Source organism: Podarcis cretensis (assembly GCF_951804945.1).
Source record: "Podarcis cretensis genome assembly, chromosome: Z".
In the NCBI taxonomy this organism is placed as follows: domain Eukaryota; kingdom Metazoa; phylum Chordata; class Lepidosauria; order Squamata; family Lacertidae; genus Podarcis; species Podarcis cretensis.
Window position 1 is genome coordinate 49,147,809 of NC_137184.1, and position 25,497 is coordinate 49,173,305.

Below are 25,497 nucleotides of genomic sequence, written 5' to 3' on the forward strand. Positions count from 1 at the left end.
ACGGGTGCCCAGCAGCCAGTGGAGCAGGTAGAAACAAGGGGGCGCAGTTTTCTTGAGGGGTACCCTCAGGGCAAGACAGGTTTTGTTTCTGCTGGAAGAAATAGGAAAAAGCACGGATGTCACAAGTTAGAGATGCAAGCAGATTTTCAGTTAAACCTTGATTGCACTTGCTGGAGCTTCTGCAGCCTCTTCATTCCCTGGGGGGCTCAGAGACGTAGGACAGTTTTGTTCCCTGCACTGAAATCACTGAATTGGTTCAGACTAGGGGCCAGTTTTTACACAAAGCATATTCCAGTAGTTTTTATTTATTATAAAAAAATGCCACTCCGGGAGTAACTTACACCTATGATCAGAAAAGTTTGTCTGGACATTCAGCTTATTTCAGGGTGGCAAATTGCCAGCAGTAATTAGTTTTATACATTTTTAAAAACTAGTTTATTTCGTTCCCACCCACCCAAAATAAAAGCAGGGTGTAACGTATATTAAACCTAAAAGCATCAAAATGCTGTTAACTGTCTGAATAGTTTAACATAATGGATTAAAATCCAAAACAAAATTGTGAACAAAACAGGACAAAAACGTGTGTGTGTGTGTGTGTGTGTGTTTATGTGTGTGAACCAACCAGAAACATTTCTGCTTGTCTCTTAAAAGTCACCCCGAACCCACCTCTAACAACCCCACAGTGGAAAAGGCATACATTGCAATCACAGCCTATCAACAGAAAGTACTCATCTGTCTCAAAGGATACCCTGGGATGCCTCACAATGGCGACTTGGAAATAAATTCAGCTGAGCTTTAATTTTAGAATTCATCCACACACCCTCCAAACATAAGTGTTAAGAACTACGTTGTCTACGGTGGTGCCGCATTCTTGTGTTTCTGGGAACAGAATGGAGACCCACATAGGGATGTAACTAACAGCCTCCTTTGAAGGCAGGTAGTTCTGCCAGATTTCTATGTCTGGAGTGACTGATGTGACACGGCTACAGAGAAGGCTGAATGGAAGATGAACCAGAGCAGGAAATCATTCAGAGATGCAACGGGAACCCCCTTCTATGTGGTTGGGCTCACAGGAGCCTTCAATTGCATTGCTAATTTACTTCTCTTGGCATACCAGATGCTCCTTTCCATTCCAGTTCTGTCCTGCCCCGCCCCCTGTCCCTGCCCATGGGATCTTCCAGATATCTCCTCCTCGGCAATCTCCCTGTTTTTGGAGGCCCATCCCCACCTTCCTCAAATTCATGCTATTCCTCAGCTGGGACGCCTTTCAAGAAGCATTCATCTGCCTCTTTCTCTGAGTGACCTTATTAGTACTGATCATGTTTCTAATAATATCTGACATTGTAACATGGCCTATCTGCTACAGCATTTCACTTCTTTTTAAAAAAATGCCCAAAAAACTATGCAAAAAAGTATTTTGTTTGGGGAATTTTCCCACCAAATCAAAGTGGTGGTGGTGGGGGAGTAGAAATACCATTTGGTGACAAATGACAATCTGCTAGGACAGACATAAAAGAAAACAAAATGCTCTCAAATTCAAATGATTTATCTAGTCAGTCATGTACAAATCTATGCATTCATCGGGACTCCAGACAAGTCAAGAAAAAAAATAAGATAACTGAAAGTGAAACAAGTATCTGAAGAAGTGTGGATGCACACAAAAGCTTATACCAAGAACAAACTTACCTAGTTGGTCTCTAAGGTGCTACTGGACAATTTTTTATATATTTTGAAAGTGAAACAGACATAGAATTGTTTGTTGTGTCCAATGTCACAAACTCAGTGAATGTTGACATTCACCAGTGAATGTTGACATTCACCAGCCATTCCTAATTTTTTAGGAGGCTGCTGGTGAATTTCAGAAATAGTTTTGACATTTTCCCTAGCAGACACTATTGACTAATTTGGCAAATCATCAAATTTCATTTCCATTGTTTCCCAGGATGGAATTTTCCAAGCCTTGTTTTAAGAATTTCTTACATTTACTGGCACATCTCAAGAGCCCCCACAGCCATTTGTCACTGGCTTGAAACCAGCCAGGCTATGGGTTCTTGCAATTACTATCCCAAGCCCATGAGCATGCACAAAGTTCACCTCCCTGGCCAATGAAGTACCTCTGCATTTAATACGCTAGTTCTGCAATACAACAGCATTCTTTGTTTGTTTGCTAATTATTGTTGCGTTGCATGATTTCTGGTGATGGATGATTTAAAAATGTTGATTATATGTCAATAATTTTTGACTAGCTCATTTACATTTCTAAGAATTTGGGGTGGGGGTGGGGAAGTCAATGTTGACTCTGTAAGTTTGTCAAGGAGTCAATGAACCCAGCAGTTTGGGAAACCCTGCTCTGTGACAATCCCTGCTCTGAGGCCAATAATCATGTTTATTTCTCATTGGGCTGTTCTATAGAGTCCCCCCCCCCCCCCCCGCTGCTCAACAACTTAATTGCCTTCTGTACTTCTGAGTACCTTGGGATTCCCTCCAAATGGGTAAATACCTTTGCCTTGCACATGGATGACTACCTCCATCCTTGGATCTGTGGGATATAAAGCTGTCAGTCAAGTCCAACATTCTGAGAGGACTGACTGCCTCTGTGTGCAGGCAGTTTTGTCAGCTGGTTGGCTGCTGCAAGGAGTGGTAACTGGTAACTACTCGGATGCAGTCCTCTCATGACTCACTGCTATCTAGTATATAGTTTATCTGTTATGTAACCTAAGCCTGCCTTCAGGAACAACTCTGTAAACCTGAATGAATCTGATAGTAAAGTAGTTTCTTTAAGAGGGACAGAAAGGGATTATCAACCAGGAAGGTATAATTATTGATAGGACTCAAACGAGTTAGCAACCTGCTTGTCGCTGCATAAACTCAAACATAAACTCTGCTAAATTATATAAACGTTCCCACAGGATCAGCCCCCAAGAGAATGGGTTTGACGTCAGTGTGGAGCAAAGGTGGGAAAACTATGGCCTTTTAGATTATGCTAGACTCCAAGTGCTCATCATCCCTGGCCATGATCTCTGGGGCTGAAGGGAATGGAGAGTCCAGCAACATCTGAGAGGCCACAAAAGGGTGGTCCAGACAGATGGCTAATTGCCTAAGCCTGCTGGCCTTCACTACGAAAGATACTGTGCAAAGAAGGCTGCAGCCTTCAACCAAATAGCCTGCTGAATAAATCAATTTAAGTCACCTTCAATGAACGCCCAACGCCATCTATCCAAAACAACTGCATGGGCTATTTCACCCAGATAAATTAGCACACATGTCTGGTCGTGTGGCCTATGCTACAGAGGAGAGTCCTCTATTTGAAGGAGTCCTCTTTCTCAGAAGTGGGGGACCTGATGTCCCCTGATGTTCTTGAAGTACAAATCCCATAAGCCCTCAGCGAGCATGGGCGACACATCAGGGATGTTGGGAGTTGCAGTTCAGCCAACACTTGAAGGGCCAACTGTTCCTCACATCTGATCTGCCTGAAGTGCTGTCTACCCTAAGTCTGGTTTCAAGATAAATAACTCTTAAGGTGGAAAAGCAGCCAATAGCACTGGAAACTGCTCCATCAGCAGTGAGACTGAGAAGGCACAGAAGTCACAGCTGACTGAGAAGGCACAGAAGTCACGTGGTCACCATCTTCCCCACCGTGGATTGCATTTCTAGCTACAGCAATAATTTCTAAATCGGCCTATGAGCATAAATTAGTATATACAAATATTATGTAAAGCCAATCTTATTTTCAGTGATGCGTTTCCTCTGTTTTGGTGGTGTGGAAGAGGTCAGCCTAGTGAATGGTGAAGGAGAAGCATTGCCAGTGAAGGAGAACCATCGTCAGGGAGGCACTGCAGGCTTGCCAACAAGGGCTACTTTTGCCAAAGGGAAGCTCTCAGGGTCTATAAGCAAGCAGGTGCCTGGTGCTCAGAAAGGGAGGCTTGCTTGCTATTTTTAAAGCCTGCCATTAACCCCTTGTGAACTGGGTGGGGGCTTCGCAGAAAGTGCCCATCAGCTTGCACCAGGACGTGTGCCAGTTTCAGAGGGGATTTCATGGTGGGCAGTGAAGCAAGGCAGGCAGCTGTTTAATGTTTTATACCTCTCTGATTTTAAGGTGGGGGAGGGGGAGGAATGAAAAGGAAAAGGAGAGAAAGGAAGACTTGCAGCGTCTCTAAGATGAAAAAGAGCCGGAGTCAAAGCTCAGCCTGAAGGGTGGAGAGCATTTTCCATCCCACATTGCCTTCTTGGGGCTGCAGGAAAAAATGGGCAGAGCAATGGGTGCAAATTTTGCCTTTATACAGCAGGCCGGCCTTGACACACACACTTGCACATGCCACACTGTGGACCCACACTGCCCAGTCTAGCATGGCTGTGCTGGCTTGTGCTGATGGGAGCTGTAGTCCAAAACATCTGGAGGGCGCCAGGTGGGCAAGGGCTAGCTTACTGTATGGCTAGCTTACTGTGACTAAACCAAAGTCCATAAAATTGAAATGATCACACATTTTCCCCATGCCCCTATTTCTTATGCATCTATTTTAAATTGCAAGCCTCTTTTGAGGTAGGGACCTGCCAGGCCTGTCCATTACCCAAAGCACAGTCATTGTGGCTACTGGACACTGATGGTCATGAATTTGCTGAATCCTCTTTGAAAGCCATCCAAGTGGGTGGCCCTCACTGCCTCCTGTGGGAGGGAGTTCCACAGTTTAGCTATGTGATGTGCGAAGGACTTTCTTTTATCTGCCCTGAATCTTCCACCGCACAGATGGTGCTATTTAAACAACAACAAGCTAACTGAGAGGGAAGGGGGCCAAGATACAGCAGTTCTGAGGCAGAAGTAAACCACCAGCAGTTCTGAGGCAGAAGTAAACCACCAGAAGCTACATTTGCAATCTCATGGGGCTGGGCTCAGGGTGACAAACTCAAATATTCCTCAACAGAAATGAAGATGCATTTGAATTTATTTGCTGAACTCAAAAGCTTTAGAGACGTGTATCTCTGAACAGGGTGGGGATCCAGCCCTTTTAAGCACTGTCAGATTGGTGGGCGAAGCATCATCCCAGAGACTGGGCAATGCGAGAACAAGTATTCACTGGACTCTGTACAACCAGGAGAGAAGGAAAACTCAGGTATGGCCACTGTTTGGGGTGGGGCTGCAGCTCAGGGTAAAATAGGTGCTTTGCATGCAGAAGGTCTCAGGTTCACTATTTGGCAGAATTAAGACTGAGATGAGAGGAATGACCTTCGCTTGAGGTCTTGGGGAACCCGCGTTAAAAATTCACCAGTTGCATTTCACACCTGGCTATTGGCCACTTGCGACCAAGTTAAGTTGCCTAGGTGCCAGGATGGCTCCTGAAGTTTCCACCATCTGGAGGTGCATGCCTGGGGGTAATTGGAAGTGGATTGTTTTCACACACAAATACCCAGTTCGGTAGATTTCTATCTCTCATATTTTATCTGCACAATCAGAATGAATTTCAGGAACGCAAAAGTTGTATTGAAAAACAAGACTTTCGAGCCGTCTGGCCTCAAAATGGCAATTCCATTCTGGTGACTGTAACCCTGGTTTAAGGAGCCATTTGGCACCTAGCTTATATACCTAAGTTTCTGCGGGGAACAGTTACCAGCTGGGGAAGATGACCGTGGATCTGACCTAAAGAGAAGGTGGCTTTGTGATTTCCTCTTTCACTTTTCGGGAGTGAGCGCCAAAGCTTCTACAGTCAACATGGCAACTGGTGCGCAAAAGATGGATGTGATATCAAGCCTGCCAGAGCTTTTCAATTTGTGGAATTGAAAACATCTAATAAAAGAACCCCAAGGGGACCACTCCTGGAGCCAGTGCAGGGAGGACAAAGCATGCTCAGCAGCTATGTAGCAGCGATGGACATTAGGGAAGGGCTTGGAGAGAGAGATGGAAACCTGGGTGGGAGGGAAGGAAGCAATGCTGAAGGACAGCATTGCTGACCAATTGGAAAACTGAATAGGGCCACACTGCACTGCAACATTCCAGTGCAGGGCTCATTTGCACGGCTCAAAGCCTAGAGGAAATTCAAACGCTCTTCTGCAGCTGTGGGTTCACAGGCCAAAGGTAGAGCAGGAAAGGGACATCGCTCAGTCACAGAGCATCTGCTTGAGGGCAGAAGGTCCGAGGTTCAACCCCCACTGAGAGGAACTCCAGGTAGAGCTGAGAGAGACTACCTGCCTGAAACCCCAGAGCGCTGCTGCCAGTCAGAGTAGACACTTCCAAACTAGATGCTTTGATAGTCTGAGTCAGTATAAGGCAGCTTCCTGCGCACCTATCCGCATGCTTTGCACACAGGGTCCAATCCTGGCAACTCCGGTAGCAGGTGAGCAGCAAAACCTCTTGTCTGAGAACTCTGGGCAGATGCAGCCAGTCAAAGTATGCCGTCTAGAGGGAGACCAGGAGTGGGGAGCCTTTGGCTTTCCAGGTGTTGATGAACTACCTCTCCCATCAGGCCAGGAAAGCATGCCCAATGGGAAGAGATGATGGGAGCTATTGGGATGGATGAATAGTCCAGGGTGGATAAAAATCCATGATTTTTTAAAATCAGATTTTTTTTATTTAAATCAGATTTTTTTAAAAAAAAAATTAGATTGGATTTTTAAAATAAAATGCTTTTGGAGGAAAAATCTTTCTAAAGATAGTTTTCTATTTAGGTTACATTATAATAAGGATTTGTTTTAAATTTTTCATGTGTGCTAAAACTCAGTCTAAGTTCTTTTTTTTTTCTTTTTAAGTTTAACCACATCAGTTAACAAACATGGATACATATGCTATGATGTTATTGCTTTAGTTAAATAAATTGTTTAAATTGTTATTAAGGAAATGATTGTTTTTCTCCTTCCAATAAAGTACAGCAGAAAAGTTGTCCAAATATAAACAGTTAACTTATTAAACATCACAATAATTTCATAATTATCTGTCTATGTATTTCTAATAGTATAACCAAATCAGTAATTTTTGATATAACTGTAAAAACTACTCTGAAATTTATTATTCCAAAAATGAAACCTTCATCTGGTTGTAAATATTAAGATTATACCAGCAAGAATGAGTCTTTCTGTAAAAAAAAGAAAAAGAAAAGAAAAGAAAAGAGATTTAAATCAAGTCTTACTGACTTGTGTTTTAAATCAATTTGATTTAAATCAAATCCACCCTGGAATAGTCTGACCAGGTGTGTATCCATATCTATATCTATATATGCACGACAGCTTACTATACCCTGCCAGCCGTCCTATTTCACACCTTCCAATGCCATTCAACCACTTCTGTGCCCCACATCGAGTGCCTCAAACCAAGGTAGTCTGAAATCTTCTGCTGGAGAGCCGTAAATGAAACATTCTGTGCATGCAGTTTAAAAGCCAAGCCTGTCCTTCTGCCATAGCCAGGCATCTGTCACAACCAGGAACAGAAGATTGCCCTGAAACCCAAAGCTCACATGAACACTTTTACAGCCCCCAACGCCCATTGCTCACATGACGATTGGCTTGCACATTAATCTCAGCACATCACTGCCCACTTTCTGAGCAGTGCCAAGTTGGTGCCTCTGATACTGATCTCGGGCTGGTGTGGCAAGCACATCAGATTACACATTGCAGTACATCTGAGAAGTCAATAAGGACAGCTTGCTTTGCCCAAGTTCAACAGTTTCAGTAGTCCCTCAAACAAGAAGTCCAGAAACGTATGGAGGGCAGTGTTAGAAACTCAGATAGATAAGCTAGGTGCCAAATGGCACGTTAAACCTAGGTTAGGTCCCTACAACAGAATGCCTATTTGCCAGGGGGTTGGACTAAATGACGGTTGGGGTCCCTCCCAATGCTACAATTCTATGATCTTGACTACATTTATTGACTATCGCTTGTTCACTTGTCCCAGCATGCAAGAAGGAGAAGCAAACACAGTGGGCATGGTATTAACTATCGACTAAGGCAGAGGTTCTTAGATTGTGGTCGCCAACCTGGCGCCCAGAAATCTCCATACAGTCGCACTTTGGACCCATGCCAGTAGCAAAATTGCCTGATTAATTTCTAACACTGATGGAGGGTCATAGGGTTCCTCTCTGCAATCTGATATAAAGTGTTGCTTCAGGTTTGGCTCCTCAGAGTAGGCAACTTGCCAAATGGAGGATTCCTCCTTGCCTTGGTCTGGCATGTTTTGGAACTGGGCAACATGCCTGACCTTGACTCAGGAACAACAACTTAGCTTCAGCTGAGATTCTGCCCTTGCAGGGGGTTGGAATAGATGACCCTTGGAGTCCCCTCCACCTCTCCAATTCTATGATAACCCTGTACCTGCATCCACCTATCTCTGCAGCTTTCATCCTTGACTCTGGCCTGACCTGGATTACACATGCATCTTCCATCCGGTTGTTTTCAGGCCTGATCCTGCTGGGCCCTGGCATGCACTGGCTGACAGGTCCCAGTTCTGCCCCCTTCCCTCTGCGTGGGAGACCACTCAGTTTGAACAAGGCGAGAGTGGCAGAGACTGCCAAAGAATTTAACAGTCGTCTCCAGCCTTGGTGGTTTCTCAGGTGCTCAGACAGTACAACGGCAATCACAGCGAACAGACTGGGCTTCAGTTTCCCCTTCCACCCAAGACCCAACCCAGTCCTAGGCAAGGTTACTGAAGCAAGAATAGAGAGAGAAGACCACAACATGCATGCTACGTGCAGACCATGCAAGGCCATGTGTAACTGTGGAGAACTCCTGAAATATTCATGCAGCTGCAAGCTCAGTGCTATGGTAATTTCCCCTTCTTAGTTCGCAAGAACAGTCTCTCCCACCCCCAGTGCTAACAGCCTGCAGCAGATATGCAAAGAACATAGGCTGGAAATAAAGGCAACCCACAGAATTTAAAACCACTGCTCAAAGGATCTGGAGGCAAAAGGTATCACTCTAAGAAAGTCAATTATGTCTGCCTATCATAGTTGGAAGAGACCCCCAGGGATCATCGATTCCAACCCCCTGCAAGGCAGGAATCTCAGCTAGATCATCCATGACAGGTGGCCATTCAACCTCTGCTTAAAAATCTCCAGGGAAGGAGAGGCCACCTACTGCCTTGCCTTCAAAGTGAACCCCAGAAAGGCCTCAGGCTGATTTTAGTAGTTGGGAAATTAAAGATTAAAAGCAGCACTTGCCTTGAAGTGCTGGGTTTAATTAGTTACAGGTCAATCAGTTCAAACATTTATTGGAAGATTGAAGTTTGCAAACGCATGCTACTAGATCCGTAGCCGGTTTCGAACAAACTGTCCTAAATCTAGGTTGTGGAGGTAGAGGCCTCATGTTAGCTGAACAGGATGACCTTTTGGGCATTGAAATATTTGCACAGCGGATGGAGGCTGGAAAACACGTTGGATTCTAAGTCGTACATTCAGCATCTTTGCATGTGAGAAAATGTTCTTTAAAAATCAGTTCTTAAAATTCTACTTAAAAATTCTACACCAGCAGCATTGTACACCTACTCAAATTATCTCGCATTACTTCCAGTGCTTCATCAAACTGTTGTGGGAAGAGAGGGGCTTTTTCCATTTCAAGCATGAATGCCCACATGGGGTGTTATTCTGGAATGAAATTTGTAAAGAGATATCAAGGGTTATTACAACACATATTCAGGTTTCTCCCCAATTATCCCTACTAAATATGTGGACGGATGCCATGAGGACATCTCGCCAAAAACCTGCCAAGCTCTCTATAGAACCACAGTAGAAATCGTTAAGAAATCTGTACTATCAGGTAACTCTCATGGGGTGTCCAGAGTATTGTCTAGTCCTGCTGTGTTGGATGAGTTGGCAAGGCTTGAGGATGTGGACAAGGTGCCTGGATTGGTCAGGGTGACCACTTGCATGCGCTCTGGACCCTTGCCCCTCTTGGCTGATAAACATCAGCCAGGAGGGGACAGCTGGCTGGGCCAGGGAGGTATGTAACAGAAGAGACCTTTTCTGCAGTAGCTCCCTAGGGATATTTGTCCGACACCTCCCTTATATATCTATAGGCACCAAGAGAAAACCTTCCCCTTCACCCAGGCCTTTGGCTGATTCATATTCTACTGCCATTTAAATGTGTTTCTGTGTTTGGTTGGGGGGGGTATTCTTTTTTATGTTTTATTTATTTGCGCTTTTATCTCATGTTTTTATCTTGTGAACCGCCCTGAGATCTTTTGATGAAGAGTGGTATATAAATCTAACAACAACATCATCCTAATGGTATAAAGCAGCCTTTCTCAACCTGTGGGTCCCCAGATGTTGTTGAACTACAACTCCCATCACCCCTAGCTAGCAAGGCCAGAGCTCAGGGATGATGGGAGTTGTAGTCCAACAACATCTGGGGACTCACTGGTTGAGAACCGCTGGAAAGTCTCTGGAATTTAGTTACTATAGAAGAAATAAAACATAAATTAGGGTCTCTAAGGTGCAGGAAGAGCCGGATTATTTATATTCTGCATGCTGGGATTTTATTTCGTATAGTTTAGTTTCAGATTTACAGGCATCTCTCCTGTGCAGTCTACAGAAATATGGTTGCCATGATTTTAGTGTTAGTGTTTAATATGCTCAGGTTTTGTATGCCTTGCCTTTAATTGGATGTATTTCTGAATTTTTGTTATTGCTGACTTGTCTTGGCAGTTCTGTAATAATTTGAAAACTCATTAAAATAAATTAAAACAAGCAACCCTCCGCCGCACCTTTAATAGGATCTAGAAATGGCCCAGAAGCCTATGCAGTTGCTCTTGAGACTGGTGTGATGATGAACGTCCCTTTTGAGGGTTAAATATTGGTGCTTATTATTTCTTTAAAAAATATTTATATACCACTGTATCATAAAACCTCTTGGCAAATAGAAGGGGAAGAAATGGAGGCAGTGAGAGATTTTACTTTCTTGGGCTCCATGATCACTGCAGATGGTGACAGCAGTCACGAAATTAAAAGACGCCTGCTTCTTGGGAGAAAGGCGATGACAAACCTAGACAGCATCTTGAGAAGTAGAGACATCACCTTGCCAACAAAGGTCCGTATAGTAAAAGCTATGGTTTTCTAAGTAGCGTTGTATGGAAGTGAGAGCTGAACCATAAAGAAGGCTGATCGCCGAAGAATGGATGCTTTTGAATTTTGGTGCTGGACGAGACTCTTGAGAGTCCCATGGACTGCAAGAAGATCAAACCTATTCATTCTGAAGGAAATCAGCCCTGAGTGCTCACTGGAAGGACAGATCCTGAAACTGAGGCTCCAATACTTTGGCCACCTCATGAGAAGAGAAGACTCCCTGGAGAAGACCCTGATGTTGGGAAAGATGGAGGGCGCAAGGAGAAGGGGATGACAGAGGGCGAGATGGTGGGACAGTGTTCTCGAAGCTACCAGCATGAGTTTGACCAAACTGTGGGAGGCAGTGGAAGACAGGAGTGCCTGGTGTGCTCTGGTCCATGGGGTCACGAAGAGTAGGACACGACTAAACGACTAAACAATAACAATCATAAAAAATAAAAGCAGCTTACAACAATAACTATATGTAATAAAAGAGCATAAATAAACCATTATGGAAAGACATGTTCTTAATTGCCCAAATGAGCCTCGCCGCATAGGAAAGCTTTCAGCAGGCTTTTAAAGGTTGAAGGAGAAAGTGCTTGCCTAACCTCTAGCGGCAGAATTTTCCCCAGGAGTGGGCAGAGGACCCTAATGGGCTGCATTCTGTGTCATTAGCAAGTGAGGCTCACCAACTTGGAGGACAATCAGCGATGCTCCTGCAAAAGATCTCTGTGATGGAGCTGGGATATAAGAGTTTGGGCAATCTCTGCAACACCCTTGACCTAAGATGTTCTGGATTTGTAAATTAACACAAGGACCTGGAAATTATTAATTTAGTCCTAGAAACTTCACTTCGTTTTGAAGAGTATCTGCTTTGAAGAACTACACCCTCCCCTCCCCCAAATTATTTGAAATTCACCAGGCAATGGAACAATGGGGTCACATGTGCACCAAAGGTCAGCCAAACACATGTTACTTCAGCTCTGGAAGGAAGAGTCCTTGCCTCTCATACAACAATGGATTAACAACAATGGATTAACAATTTGCACTCTGGTTGCTCATCTGAGCTGACAAGTGATGGCGTTAGGGTGAAAAATAAATCAAGAATATTTGGCCGGCTTCTCTGGAGACTTATTCATCATCACTGGCAGTCCGGTATATTCTCATTAACAATTCATATGGCCAAAGCAGCTTAACCCATGTTATGCTTTCCTATTTTCCCTTTTCTTTTTTCTACATCACTTTAAATGTATTGTTCTCAATGGTAATTAAAAACTGCTTGCTTTTCTTTTTAGCCTAGTGTGATTATGTTCCATGGACCTAGGTCTAACTGCTGTGTTCTTAAACCAAATTATATTTCCAAACTATTTTCAAGGGCTGCAAATCAGAGCTCTGGGCGATTTTTAAAAAAAAGTATAAAAATTCTCTTGCTCTGTCTTTCTTTACTGGTCTTTGATGGATCTTCCATTTAAAGATATTTGTAGGCCAGCTTGAATACCATTTGGGGATGAAGGGTGGGGAGAATTGTAAGTTCACAGGTGTATTTTAAATAACTACATGCTTGTCTAGATAGATGCAGCTCCGTCCTTTTTTTTAAAGTGCACCTTGCTCACCAAAATATTTTCGAAAGGCTAAGCTTGCAAGTCTGCATTCTTTGGAAACTGGATGCCACAGGTTGCTCCTGTGCAAATGACTGGTATTTTCTTCTGATTTTCCATGTGAGGTTTTAAGGATTACTGTCAGTTCAGTTACCTTAATTACACAGCTCTGCCAGGATGTAACACGAAATGACAGGCTGTGATGCCATCATTGCCACCACTTTTCCCCTTTGCCAATTGCAGTTCTGAGTAAGCCAAGAAAGTGTAACCAGTTGTCTTTGTCAGTGGGAAGAAAGTTTGTGCTTTGTACCTGGCCACAAGGTGCCTTGCACCTCTCCCATTCATAGGGTTCCCCCCACCCTCGAAGGATTGCCGGTCAGAATGCAAACAGACTCCAAATTTATCGGAGGAAAAAGGAAGGACCACAAAGCCCTTTGGGAGGCAGACTGCATCAGCCTCTGCTTTGCAAGTCAAGTTACTCAGTTCCAAAGTCAGAAATCTGCAGGAGAAAATCAACATGTCCAGCGATCAAAAACTAGTTCAGCAGCTTTGCTGGAAGCATACCAGTACAGGACTCAAGCTACTGTAAATTGTTGCACAAAATATTTAGCTACTGAGCAAATGTCATAAAAAGCAATGTAAACAATGTAAACATATTAATAGGTAAAGGTAAAGGGACCCCTGACCGTTAGGTCCAGTCGTGGTCAACTCTGGGGTTGCGGCGCTCATCTTGCTTTATTGGCCGAGGGATCTGGCGTACAGCTTCCAGGTCATGTGGCCAGCATGACTAAGCCGCTTCTGGTGAACCAGAGCAACGCACAGAAACGCCGTTTACCTTCCCACCAGAGCGGTACCTATTTATCTACTTGCACTGGTGTGCTTTCAAACTGCTAGGTTGGCAGAAGCTGGGACCGAGTAATGGGAGCTCATCCCGTTGCTTATCCAAAATATTTGTGCTCATGCTGCTGGCCAGAGCTCAAAGCATTCAAGGACACTGCAGAACAAAGGGGGGGGGGACCACATACATATACACACAGATAAAACCCTTTCTATATAAATAACAACAGCATGGGTTAATATTGTTCAAGGATTTGGAAATTAGCTTTCAGTTCCTGTGCTTTCAGAACCAAGCACGAAAGAATCAAGAACACAAACAAAGCAGCAGTAAAAGTGTTTCTGACAAGAGGCAAAATCTACTACGCATTTCAACAAGGCATGGAGTCCCCCCTACTGGCCCCAAATACAGACCTGCCTGAGTGTCAAGTCTACCTAGGGAAGCCTCAGTCCCTATGTCAGAGTTTTCCAAACTTTCCATGTTGGCGACATACTTTTTAGATATGCATCATTTCGTGACACAATTATTCAGTTTTACTAGCAAACCGGAGGTTAAACTAACCCCTTTCCAGCCCTGGGAGGAGTATGGGGAGCATTCGCACGACACACCCACACATCGCAACCAACACACTAGTGTGTCACGACACACAGTTTGGAAAGCTCTTGCACATTCAGGAGAATCAGCACAAGAGGCAAAGTTTTACTGGTGGTGGCACTGCAGTTCTGGAATGCCCTCTAGACATAGGCTAGGCTCCTTCTCTGCCTGAGATTTCTTTTAGAGCAGGGGTGGGGAACCTGTTGGGGGTGGGGAACAGCTGTCCATGTGCCAAACTACAACTCCCATCTGCCCCCAGGCAGCTTGCTAACAATTTCACATTATATTTTAGATTCATGCTTTTCCTTGGGTTATTATTGCATTGTTTTTAATACATGTTCCATTTCACTGATACATTCTTTGGGTGTTTCATATGTGTAGGGGGCTGCTTTTTTATTTTATCATGATGCTGCCCTAAGGGAAAAGCAGTGTCATACAACTAATTGAACTGAATACGCAGGACCTGCAACAAAATTTTGCAGTGGGATGCTCCTGTTTAGGGAGCGGACCAGCCATACCATCCTGGCGGATACTCCATTCCATTCCTACTCCCCTCACCCCACCCCAAACATATACTCAGCATTCAGTGTCCACCCAGCATGCTCAGTCCTCATCAGCCTGTATGTTGTTGTTTTTTGAGTGATGGTGGTGGGTTCCCCCCCAAAAAATATTTTTTTCAACTTCTGCAACCTTGGGGCTCCCCCAAACCTCTTCTTTGCAGGGGATGCCATTTTGGCTAGATAAAAATTGCCACTGGAGAATCTGATTAGTGTGTAGGACTGAGTCTTCTCAGCTTGTTGAGTCGAATCATTACAATTCATTTTAATTACCATTCATACAGAGCTAGCTACATATAAGGTGCTTTATGAATAATGAGAAGCTGTGAACTGTGGCTATAAAGGGATGTCCAATGAAGCTGAATGTTGGAAGAGTCAGGGCAGACAGAAAGAAGTCCTTTGTGCAGTGCAGAGTTAAACTGTGGAACTCCCTGCCACAGGAGGCAGGCATGGCCACCAAGTTGGGTGGCTTTAAAAGAGGATTGGACAAATTCATGAAGGAGAAGGTTGTGCAAAGAGTTCTAGCCACAATGGCTCTGCTCCTCCTCCACAGCCAGTGGCAGAAATGCCAGTCTGAATGCCAGTCACTGGGGATTGCAGGTGGACAGAGTGCCCTGCTTTAGAACTTCCCACAGAGGCATCCGGTTGGCCACCATGCCGACGTTCTGCCTTCACTGCCAGAGGAAGTATCCTTCTAAATACCTGGGAATCACCGGTGTGGGTGGGTGGGTGGGTGGGTGCTGTTGCACCTAGGGCCAGATTGCAGGCTTCCCAGAGAAAGCTGGTTGACCCTATTCCACCAGGCTTTCTCCCTATGTTCTTAACTCTTGACATTTACCTTCTAACATCTGATTGTTTCATTCTGCTACTGACTCAATTTTAGCTCAGACTTAAAATGCAAATTGGTTTAGAACTCTTGCTTGAAACAGGATTGCTTTTCTCTTTTTATAAAAATTTTGCGCTGCAACTTTATAGAGATTTTGTTGTAAGCCGCTTTGAATACTGGTGTGCAAGATCTAAATTATGCCATTATATTATAATTCATCCTGACTAATTAATATAATTAAGTATGTGTCATGGCTTCCCATTTTCTTCCTTTTTGTTCATTGCAGAGAGCTGTGGGGGTTTCATATGAGGGAGGAATGAGGAAGAAATCTGATTCAATTCCCATTTAAAGTCAAACCTACCTAATTCACACCTTTGTACACAACGCAAGGACCAAACCACAGCTGCCCTTCAAATTTCACACTTCTGCAAAGGAAGGCACTACTGTCCCGGCAAGACCAGTGGTGGAGGGAGGGTCTTGTGTGGCGGCACGTCACCTGTGGGGCCGTGGAACATCGCCCATGCGAGCGTCGTCCCAAGGGGGTGGCGTGCACAAGCCCATCTCAAGGGGGAGGCCGAGTGCGGGGGCGGAGGGATTACACGGGCCCCACTGTGCTTGCTTTACACCCGTGTAAGCGGCTCCTGTCCCGCTTTGCTGCTTTAAAGCAAGCCGTGGAGGAGCTCCCATCCGTCCCTCCTCTGCTTAGCATTTGCTTCATAAGACGCACAGACATATCCCCTTACTTTTTAGGAGGAAAAAAGTGCATCTTATGGAGTGAAAAATACAAGCGTCTTATGGAGCAAAAACTATGATATTTGAACTGTTCTCAGAACACCTCTGTCTTCTCTTGTCTGGGCTAAACCCAGCTTCTTCAACCATTCTTCATAAGGCTCAGTTTCCAGACCCTGGATAATCTTGGTCGCCCTCCTCTGCACCCTTTCCAGCTTGTCAACATCCTTCTTAAATTGTGTCTGCCCAGAAGTGGACACAGTATCCCAAGTGTGGTCTGACCAAGGCAGAAGAGAGCAGGACTATTACTTCCCTTGACCTGGACACTATATTTCTGTTGATGCAGCCTAGAATACCATTAACTTTTTTTGCTGCTGTATCACACTGTTGACTTCGGTGAAGCTTGTGGTCTACTAACACCCTTAGATCCTTTCCACATGTACTGCTGGTAGAAATACATACATACATACATACATACATACATACATACGTACCTACATACATACATACATACATACATACCCAGCCCAGCTGGCTGGGTTTTCCAAGCCCACTCTGTGTGGCTCGCAACAGAATATTAAAAACACGATAAATCATCAGACATTAAAAACTTCCCTAAGCCAGGTGTCCCTCATCCTACATTTTTGCATCTATTTTATTGTTCTTGCCTAAGTGTAGAACCTGACATTTGTCCCTATTGAAATTCATTTAGTTTGTTTGGGCCTAGTTCTCCAATTTGTTAATCCCAATTCCATCTTCTGTGGCATTAGCTATACCTCCCAGTTCGGTGTCATCCGCAGATTGGATGAGCATCCCCTCAATTCCTTCATCCAAGTCATTTATAAAGATGTTGAACAACAATGGGCCCAGGACAGAACCCTCCGACACCCCACTTGTCACTTTTTTCCAGAAAGATGAGGAATGAGTCCTCTTTGGGTTCGGTCTGCCAACCAGCTACAAATCCACCTAACAGTTGCCTCATTCCACCCACATTTTACCAGCTTCTCTGCAAGTATATCATGGGGGACTTTTGTCAGAAGCTTTGCTGCTATTTAATCCATTCTTTAAACAAGTTCCAAATATACTGCATATGCTTTCTACATGTTTGTTCTGTGCTGTCAACATATCAACCAAAGATTAGCCATGGACTCTCAGTGATGGGGAGTGGGTTGGTGGGCAAATCCACAATCTCCATTCAAACAGAGTCTCTCCTTGCATTTCCAGTTGGCAGGAATGAGCGGGTTTTCCTGCAAGTTTCCTGCAATAAGTTTGAAGGTTCCCCTTCTGAAGCCACATGCCAAGTTCTGGAGAAACCAGCCAGGCTGGAATGACAGACGGTAAAAAGGCTCAGCCTTTCCCAGCTGTGTTTCAGCTGCACAGCACGCCTTCCTCAGTATCCCCTTTTTTACACAAATGTTTAAGGCAATGAGGAAGAATACTACATCCCTGACCAAAATCACAAAGGGCCTGGTAGCAAGAGCAACTAAAACAGCCTTTGCCAAACTTGGGCCCTCCAACTGCAGCTCCCATCTGCCCCAGCCAACAGGGGGTAAAACTAAGGAATGCTGCAGTGTGATCTAAGTGGTTAGAGTGCTGGACTAGGGTTCAAATCTACTTGGCCATGAAGTTAAACAGGGTGATCTTGGGCCAGTCCCTGCCTCTCAGCTTAATATGCCTCACAGGGTTGTGGTGACAATTAAACAAGGAGGGGAAGGCCATGTCGGAAGCCACCTTGGAGAAATGGTGGGAAGCAAATACAATAAATAAATAAGTAAATGAAATCTAGAATCAGAAAACTGAAGCTTCTTTCAGTTTTCTGATTCTAGATTTCATTTAGAAATCTTCTTTCTTTTCAAAAGGAAAGAAGGTTCTAATCTGCACCAGAGTGATGAATTTCCTGATGGTGAAGGGCCCAGAGCTCACACCTGCTTGGCATGCAGAAGGCCCCAGGGACCATCTCCAACGGCCTCTCCAGGGAATGCTGAGAATGTCCAACACCTGAAACACTGGACAGCTGGTGCCAGTCAGTGCAGACACTCTTATTGAGATGGGCCAGTGTTTTTACACAGGACAACTTCCTATGTTCCTAGTACAGTGGTACCTCGGGTTAAGAACTTAATTTGTTCCGGAGGTCCATTCTTAACCTGAAACTGTTCTTAACCTGAAGCACCACTTTAGCTAATGGGGCCTTCCACTGCTCCTGTGCTGCCGCCGCACAATTTCTGTTCTCATTCTGAAGCAAAGTTCTTAACCTGAGGTACTACTTCCAGGTTAGCAGAGTCTGTAACCTGAAGCGTCTGTAACCTGAGGTACAACTGTACTAGTAAAATGGAACTGAAGCAACTGTGGGGTGAGAAGCGAGACCCACAGCTCTGGGGCAGGGTGCCTGCTCTGAATGCATGAGGCCCCAGGGTCCCTCCCCAATGGCCTCTCCAGTCAAAGATGGTGTGCAGAAACCCTTTCTGCCTGAGCTCTGGAGAGATGCTGCCATCACAGCAGACAGTGCTGAGTTAGCAGAACTAATTGTCCAGTTTCATAGCTGCTTGGAGACCCATGCGAAAAAGAGAGGCATTAATAATAATACTAAAACACAATTCAGTTAAAGCTCAGTGATATCACTTTAAAGCAGTGTTTCCCAACCTTGTGCCTCCAGCTGTTTTTGGACTACAATTCCCATCATCCCTTGCCACTGGTCTTGCTAGTCAGGGATGATGGGAGTTGTAGTTCAAAAACAGCTGGAGGCACAAGGTTGGGAAACACTGCTTTAAAGAATCATGACTTCCCCCAAAGAATTCTGGGAGTTGTAGTTTGTTAAGGGTGCTAAAAGTTGTTCAGGAACCCTCATGGCACTCTGAGAGGTACCATTTTCAGAGTGGTCCAGCAATCAATCCCTCTCCCTAGGGAACTCTGGGATCTGTGGCTTTGTGAAGGGAATGGGGCTTCCTAACAACTCTCAGCACCTACAACAAACTACAGCTCCCAGGATTCTTTGGGGGGGGGGAGTCATGACTGTTTAAAGTGGTGTCATAATACTTTAAATGTATGTAGCTTTGGAGAGTTTGCCTTGTGCCCCAGACCTGGGACTCGTTCATAAACTTCTGACACCAGCTGGCCCAGACTGGAAGCTGGAGTAAACGGTTGCCCCCAGAGGCCTGCAGCAACAAATGAAGCTAGGGGCCATGAAGTTTGGGGGGCAGGGGCGGTAGCAACGAGGGAAAGAACCTGAACATCGTGTCCTCAGCAGGTTCCCCTTCTACACACAAGCCCACCTCCTTGTTGGTGTTGCTACTCACTTGCCTCTCCTATTGGACTCAATCCTCAGCCCAGAGAGGAGGATAAGACTTGGTGAGGCCTCCTATTTCCTCTCCCCTCACTGCTTTCAGGCATGTTCTCCCTGACATTTTGGTTAGCGAAATGGTTAAATATCAGCTAGCACTGCATATATTGTTGGACTTCAGCTCCCAGCAGTGGCCAGCATGGTGAATGGTCAGGGACAACAGGTGGTACAAACCAGCAACCTCTGCAGGGCACCTCTATTGACAGGGAGTCCCAAAGTCTGGGACCTTTCCGCAACAGAGAAGCCCCTTCTTTAATGTACCCACTTCACCTAGCATAGAACGTGGACCTAGTGAGATAAACGAGGCAGATAAGAGTGGAGCCATCTTTCTGCAAGCTGAGCATCTCTAGAAGAGCAACATCAGTGGGTGGTATCTAGTGGTGGTTCTGCATCCCTTCCCAGATTCATGGAATCACTGAGTTGGAATCATCTAGTCCAACCCAAATATGCAGCTGTCCCTTATGGGGATTGAACCTGCAACCCTGGCGTTCTCAAAACCACGCTCTAGCCAACTGAACTATCCAGGCCGAGATGTCCTTCTGCTAGCACTACATCACTTTAAACATGGCATCCCACTAAGAGCCCAGGGAAGTGTCGTTTGCTGGGGCTGTTAGGAGACCTGCTTATTCTCTTTCACAGAGCTACATTTCCAGAGTGACTTAACAATCAGTCTCTCTTCCCAGGAAACTCTGGGAATTGCAGCTCTGTGAGGTCTCCTAACAGCTCTCAGATCCTTTGGAAGAAGCCATGGCCAGTGGCAAGATAAAGGAAATAGTGTAGATGAGACCTCTCTGTCAGGATAACTTTATGAGATGACTCTATCTGCCAGTCAGGTCCCTTGCTTTGCGCAAGTTGAAGTGTTTCCATGAACGCAAAGCCTCCACTGGATGCAAGGGGGGAGTGGAATTCAGTTTGCCTAATTCACACTTTATGAAACAAGGCACAAACCAAAACGCAAGCCATCCTTCAACATTCACATTTTTCTAAATTTTGCAATGTAACAAAAATCCACGTACCAGCAAAAAGTGTGCGTAAAAATGCATATTGTTAATGACATACAAAGATGCATTATATTTGAGAAAATATAATCGCCTCATCCATTTTCCTGAGAACCTTTTCTTTTTTATTTGTTAAAATTGTAAACTGATGAGGCAATGTGGAGAACTGATCTTAAAATCGGAAAAATGAGAAACTGGGAGGTTCACTCACCCAGAGATACAACCCATAATAATTCATTTTCTGGCACTTCTGATGCCTTGGCGGGACTCAGATTTGTTTGTTTGTTTTGAGTCGCCAGGCCAACACAAAGCACCACTAAGGATGTCCGACAATTAAAACCTAAGCGTGCAGTATCCTTCAGACTATACCATTCTACCATTCTACGAATATATATCTAAAAAAAATACAGCATAATGAAAAGAGGGTCAGTGCAGATGAGAAACAAAAGCAACAGAAGCAACTGTATATATCCGTGTTTTTAAGAACGCACTCGCTCTCCCTTCAACAATAAACTCCTGCTGCCTCCTAAAATGCAAGTGGGTTATTCAAACACAGCAGGTTTTTTAACGCTGTCGCCCTCCCACAGTATTTGGGTGGAAAGAGAAAACTTTCCATTCAGAAAGGCGGGTGGCAGGCGCGGAAATACGGTCACGTGACCTGCTCTTCCATTGTTTGATTTCGTACGAGGAGGCCACAGCCCAGGAAGCCCAGAAGCAAACGGCACGTGTTGCCAAATCTAATTCATCTGTCATCCTCCTTTCCCATCGCCACCGTTGCTATAGTATGTTTCTCAGGCAACAGCCTTGGGTTGTTGTTTTTTCTAGAATGTGTATCTGGGTGGAAGCAAGATACTGAGGAGTACCCACTTCTCAACAAAACTAGGTTTGGGGGCTGGTGAAATGCAGTTCAGGGGCTGAAGCTGAACTGCAGGCCAGAGTCCCCAGTCTGAAACTCAACCCTGCCACGAATAGAAGTCACAATCCCTCTCACTCTCAGTCCCTCCCATCTCTAATGATGTACAGTGGTAACTCGGCCTATGAACAGCCCTGTTAATGAACTGTTCGGTGAACCAACTCTGCAAAACCAGAAGTAGGTGTTCCAGTTAGTGAACTGCCACGGAAGCCGAACGGTGGCAGGGAACTGGCGGTGGGAGGCCTCAGTAGAGAAAGCACACATTGGTATAAGAATGCTTTGGTTTAAGAACAGACTCCCGGAACAGATTAAGTTCATAAATCGAGGTACCACTGTACATCAGTAATGTAATGGTTGTAAGGGGTTACTTGTGCGTAAGTTGCCTTCAGTTTTGGTTAGAATGCCCGGCCAACCATGCTTTGGCTGACAGCTCACACTCCGTGGCCGGTCAGTCACTTGCAGAATCCGTCAGTGGGCATTTCTTGAACCTCTTCCAGCATAAGAGCTGTTTGACGCAAGTCTCCTCCTACTCTCCCTGTGCGGAACTCGTCTGCCCAAGTAAGGGGAAGGTAGAGGCGTGTCTGCGCTCTCCCCACTGGTCTCGGGTGAAGGGTCTTGGAGACCTCTCTCCGAATCCTCCATCTCCCTCCCTTCTCTACCGGTGTTACGCTGAATTCCTTCCCCTCTGCTGGTCCCCTCTCCTGCATCACTTTGGAGCCTTGCCTCCTCCTCCCGCTCCGATGTCAGTTCCCTGACAAGTAATGATGTTCCTTCCTTCCAGCATTGTTGTAAATATTTGCAAAGCTGCCTACATAGAATTCTAGAACTGCAGAGTTGGAAGGGACCCCAAGGGTCATCCAGTCCAACCCCCTGCAACGCAGAGTTTTGGGCACACATTGCTTCCCTATGTACGAACCTACTATGGTGACTTGGGCCTGTTGGAGCACCTACCCCCAGAACTCTCTACTCGTGACTGGCAGTAGTGCTCCAAGGCATCAGATAGAGGAGCATGGAGCATTATGTGGAGGCAGACCATCTAGTGCAGCACTGCTTGAGAACCAGTGGTTCTCAAAACCTTTTCCTCTGGCCCCACTTTCAGAATGAAACATTTGTTCATGAATTTTTTAGTGATAAGAAATACAGTGGTGCCTCGGGTTACAGACGCTTCAAGTTACAGACCCTTCTAACCCAGAAATAGTACCTCAGGTTAAGAACTTTGCTTTAGGATGAGAACAGAAATTACTTAACCCGAGGTACCAGTACCTCAGGTTAAGTACTTAATTTGTTCCAGAGGTCTGTTCTTAACCTGAAGCTGTTCTTAACCTGAAGCACCACTTTAGCTAATGGGGCCTCCTGCTGCTGTTGTGACGCCGGAGCACGATTTCTGTTCTCATCCTGAAGCAAAGTTCTTAACCTGAAGCACTTTTTCTGGGTTAGCGGAGTTTGTAACCTGAAGTGTATGTAACCCGAGGTACCACTGTACATTGGAAAACAAAAACAAACAACTCCTAGCAGTGCTTGATTTTTAACCTAGAACACAACTACTTTATGATACAATCATGGGAAAGTATAAAACAATGCTAGTACATAAGAACATGAATCACACCCCAAATATGAAACTGACTGCCCTTGACTCTTCCTGCTGCACTTGCCACCCTCTCCTGCCTTGCCCTGGTCTACCTGGACTGGAAGCAATGGCTCTTCAGAGTTTCTGGCAGGGGTCTCTCTCAGTCTCAGCTGAAGATCCTGGGGATGAAACCTGGGACCTTCTGAATGAATAGCATGTGCTCCACCGCTGAGCTAGATGCCTTTCCCGATTCTGCCGCCCAGCTGCCCGAAGGGATTGTGGGCTGGAACTGTTCACCAGTGAACCATCTCTCACGTCTGCTATTCCAACCAATGGCTGGCCAAGGGTGCACCAAAACAGCAAGACCTAGCAAGAGAGGCGTTACTGGACTCCTTACCTTTAGGGAGTCAAAGCAGGCGATAACTCGTCCATTTTCCACATGGCAACTCCTTGAAGGGTGGGCAAACTTGCACTCTGTGTCAGAGCGAGAACAAGTACCTCTCTGAAATTCTCGACATACTTCTAACGTCAGCCATTTTGTATCACGAACCAAAGAAACGTTCACAGCCATTTTTTTAAAAATAAAATAAACCACCCCAAAAAAAGGAGGGGGGGGGGAGAGAAAAAGGAAAACACAAGGAACCACACCCCTCCTTCAGGAGAAATAGTACTGCTGATCTTTCAAAGAAGAAGAAGTGGGGGGGGGGGGATAAAAAAGGGAATTCAAGTTTAAAAAAAGTGAAGAAATAACTAACTTGTTGCTTTGGTAAACTTTTCTATTTGTCAGCACTTAGGTTTCCATTGAACTCAAATTGTGTTTGGTGAAAAGAAGGATTAAACATAAAGCCAATCATAAAATAGAAATCTCATCAGAATTAACTGAAAAGTCAAATTAGAGGCCAGCTCCTAAAAGTGCAATTCTTGAAGTCAAAATAGAAATGTTTTATATATATATATACCTATATATAGATATATATAATTCTTTTTTTGTGCCACTGCCAAAATTATTCTTTCAAAATAACTGGCAGACTTTTTATTTTCCCCTCCAAAGGATTATTCTGTGCTCTCCAGTTACTGGTTTCAATTATTCTCACGCTGAAAAAAGGAAAACGGAAAAGTCATTGCTGGCGATGCTGCAGGTGGAGCAGAGTTGGTTGGTTTCGTTTCTTGACAGGGGAAAAAGGGGAGCTGCAAGCAGGAACCAACAGAAGTTGGTTTTTTTAAAAAAAGGTTTCCATTTTTTCCTTTCGTTTGGAATATTTTAGTAAAGGGAGACCGTTAAGTCTGCTACATAGTCAGGAGACAGGGGAATGGCAGAGCAAATCTGAGTTGTAAAATAGTTAGGAAGAATTTTTTTTTTGGGGGGGGGGAATTATAAAGATGGATGAGTTGCTATCAGGATATGAACTGCAAGCAACGCCAAACTTTGGAGAAAGGAAAAGCAAAAATAAAAAAGAGGAGAGGGATATCTATATATATCAATAGATATATATATAGATCTATATACACACACACGTATAGATATATGTATATATATAATTTTTTCCCAAAAAAGCGAGCGAGGCAAAGCCCTGGACGCAAATCCAAGCGGTGGCGGGGGCGGCGGCGGCGGCACAGGATTCAAGGAAGGCACTTTTCAGCTACCTGCGAAAGAGAAGAGAAAAGTGTCAGCTGAAGCCCAAGGCAGCTCCCCACCCTAAAGCTTCCAGGCCTCTCTCCGGAAAGCAAGTGGAAACTCATTTTCAACAGGAAAAACCTCTATGTACTGACAGTGCGGCATTTTGAAGGCAGCCGCGGTAAGTGTTTGTATTAAAAAAATAAAAATAAGAGAAGAGAGTCAGAAAGGAAAGGACATTTCTCCACACGGAACTGTGCATGGCACAGAGGAAGCAACCAATTACATTGACCGTTGCAGCAGAAAGCCTGGCCTGGCATCCAATAAAAAAGGTTGTTTCATATTGATTTAATTCTGGCAGACATTCTCCCTCGTTTTCTGCCTCTTGCACAGTCTCTCTCTCCTCCCCCCCCCCCCGTGCCCGCTACACGGGAAAAATGCCTCCACCTGGCGTTGCGGCAGACGGCCCTCTGGTGCGTCTGTTTTGTGCCTCCGGGTTCCTTGCAAGAGCCAGCCGCTGAGTGGGCAGGCTCTGCTTCTGCACAGGCCACTCAGACCGAGAGATGTGGTGAGGCGGTGCCGCTGTTGTGTGCAACAATCCACCCCTGGCACAGCTGGAAGCTCTCTGTGGCAGAGCGAGCATTCTGGAAAGAGCCCTTGCCCCCTTGCCACCCCCTCCACCAATTCCTCGCTGCTACTGCTGCCCCCTTCTCCAACCCAGAGTGGCTGGTCATGGCAGGGTGCCACTCTCAGAACACAGTTGGGCAGAAAACTGGGTGGGGAAACCTTGACTCTGAGGGCGTCCACAGACAAAGGAAAAATAAACTACCCTTCTGCTCTTTTTGTGGCACCATAAATCATTGTGGAAGGAAGTGTGCTTTGCACACACGCATCTGGTGGGTGGAAAATTTCA

General features: G+C 45.1%; 1 protein-coding gene across 7 annotated transcripts in view; it reads right to left on the minus strand.

Annotated features, from left to right (window-relative positions):
- MBNL3 (muscleblind like splicing regulator 3) overlaps nucleotides 1-25,497 on the minus strand; it is a 123,268-nt gene that overhangs the window by 52,924 nt on the left and 44,847 nt on the right. For 6 of the 7 annotated variants that reach the window (XR_013835037.1, XR_013835038.1, XM_079962872.1 and 3 more), the window contains exon 2: nucleotides 23,367-24,613. The exons of the other annotated variant lie outside the window; for it this stretch is intronic. Coding sequence is in view for 4 of the 6 variants with exons in the window: in XM_079962872.1 (XP_079818998.1) it covers nucleotides 23,367-23,540 (174 nt within the window). In the remaining 2 variants the exon portion in view is untranslated. The remainder of the gene's footprint in view (nucleotides 1-23,366; nucleotides 24,614-25,497) is intronic. 7 annotated transcript variants of the gene reach the window in all.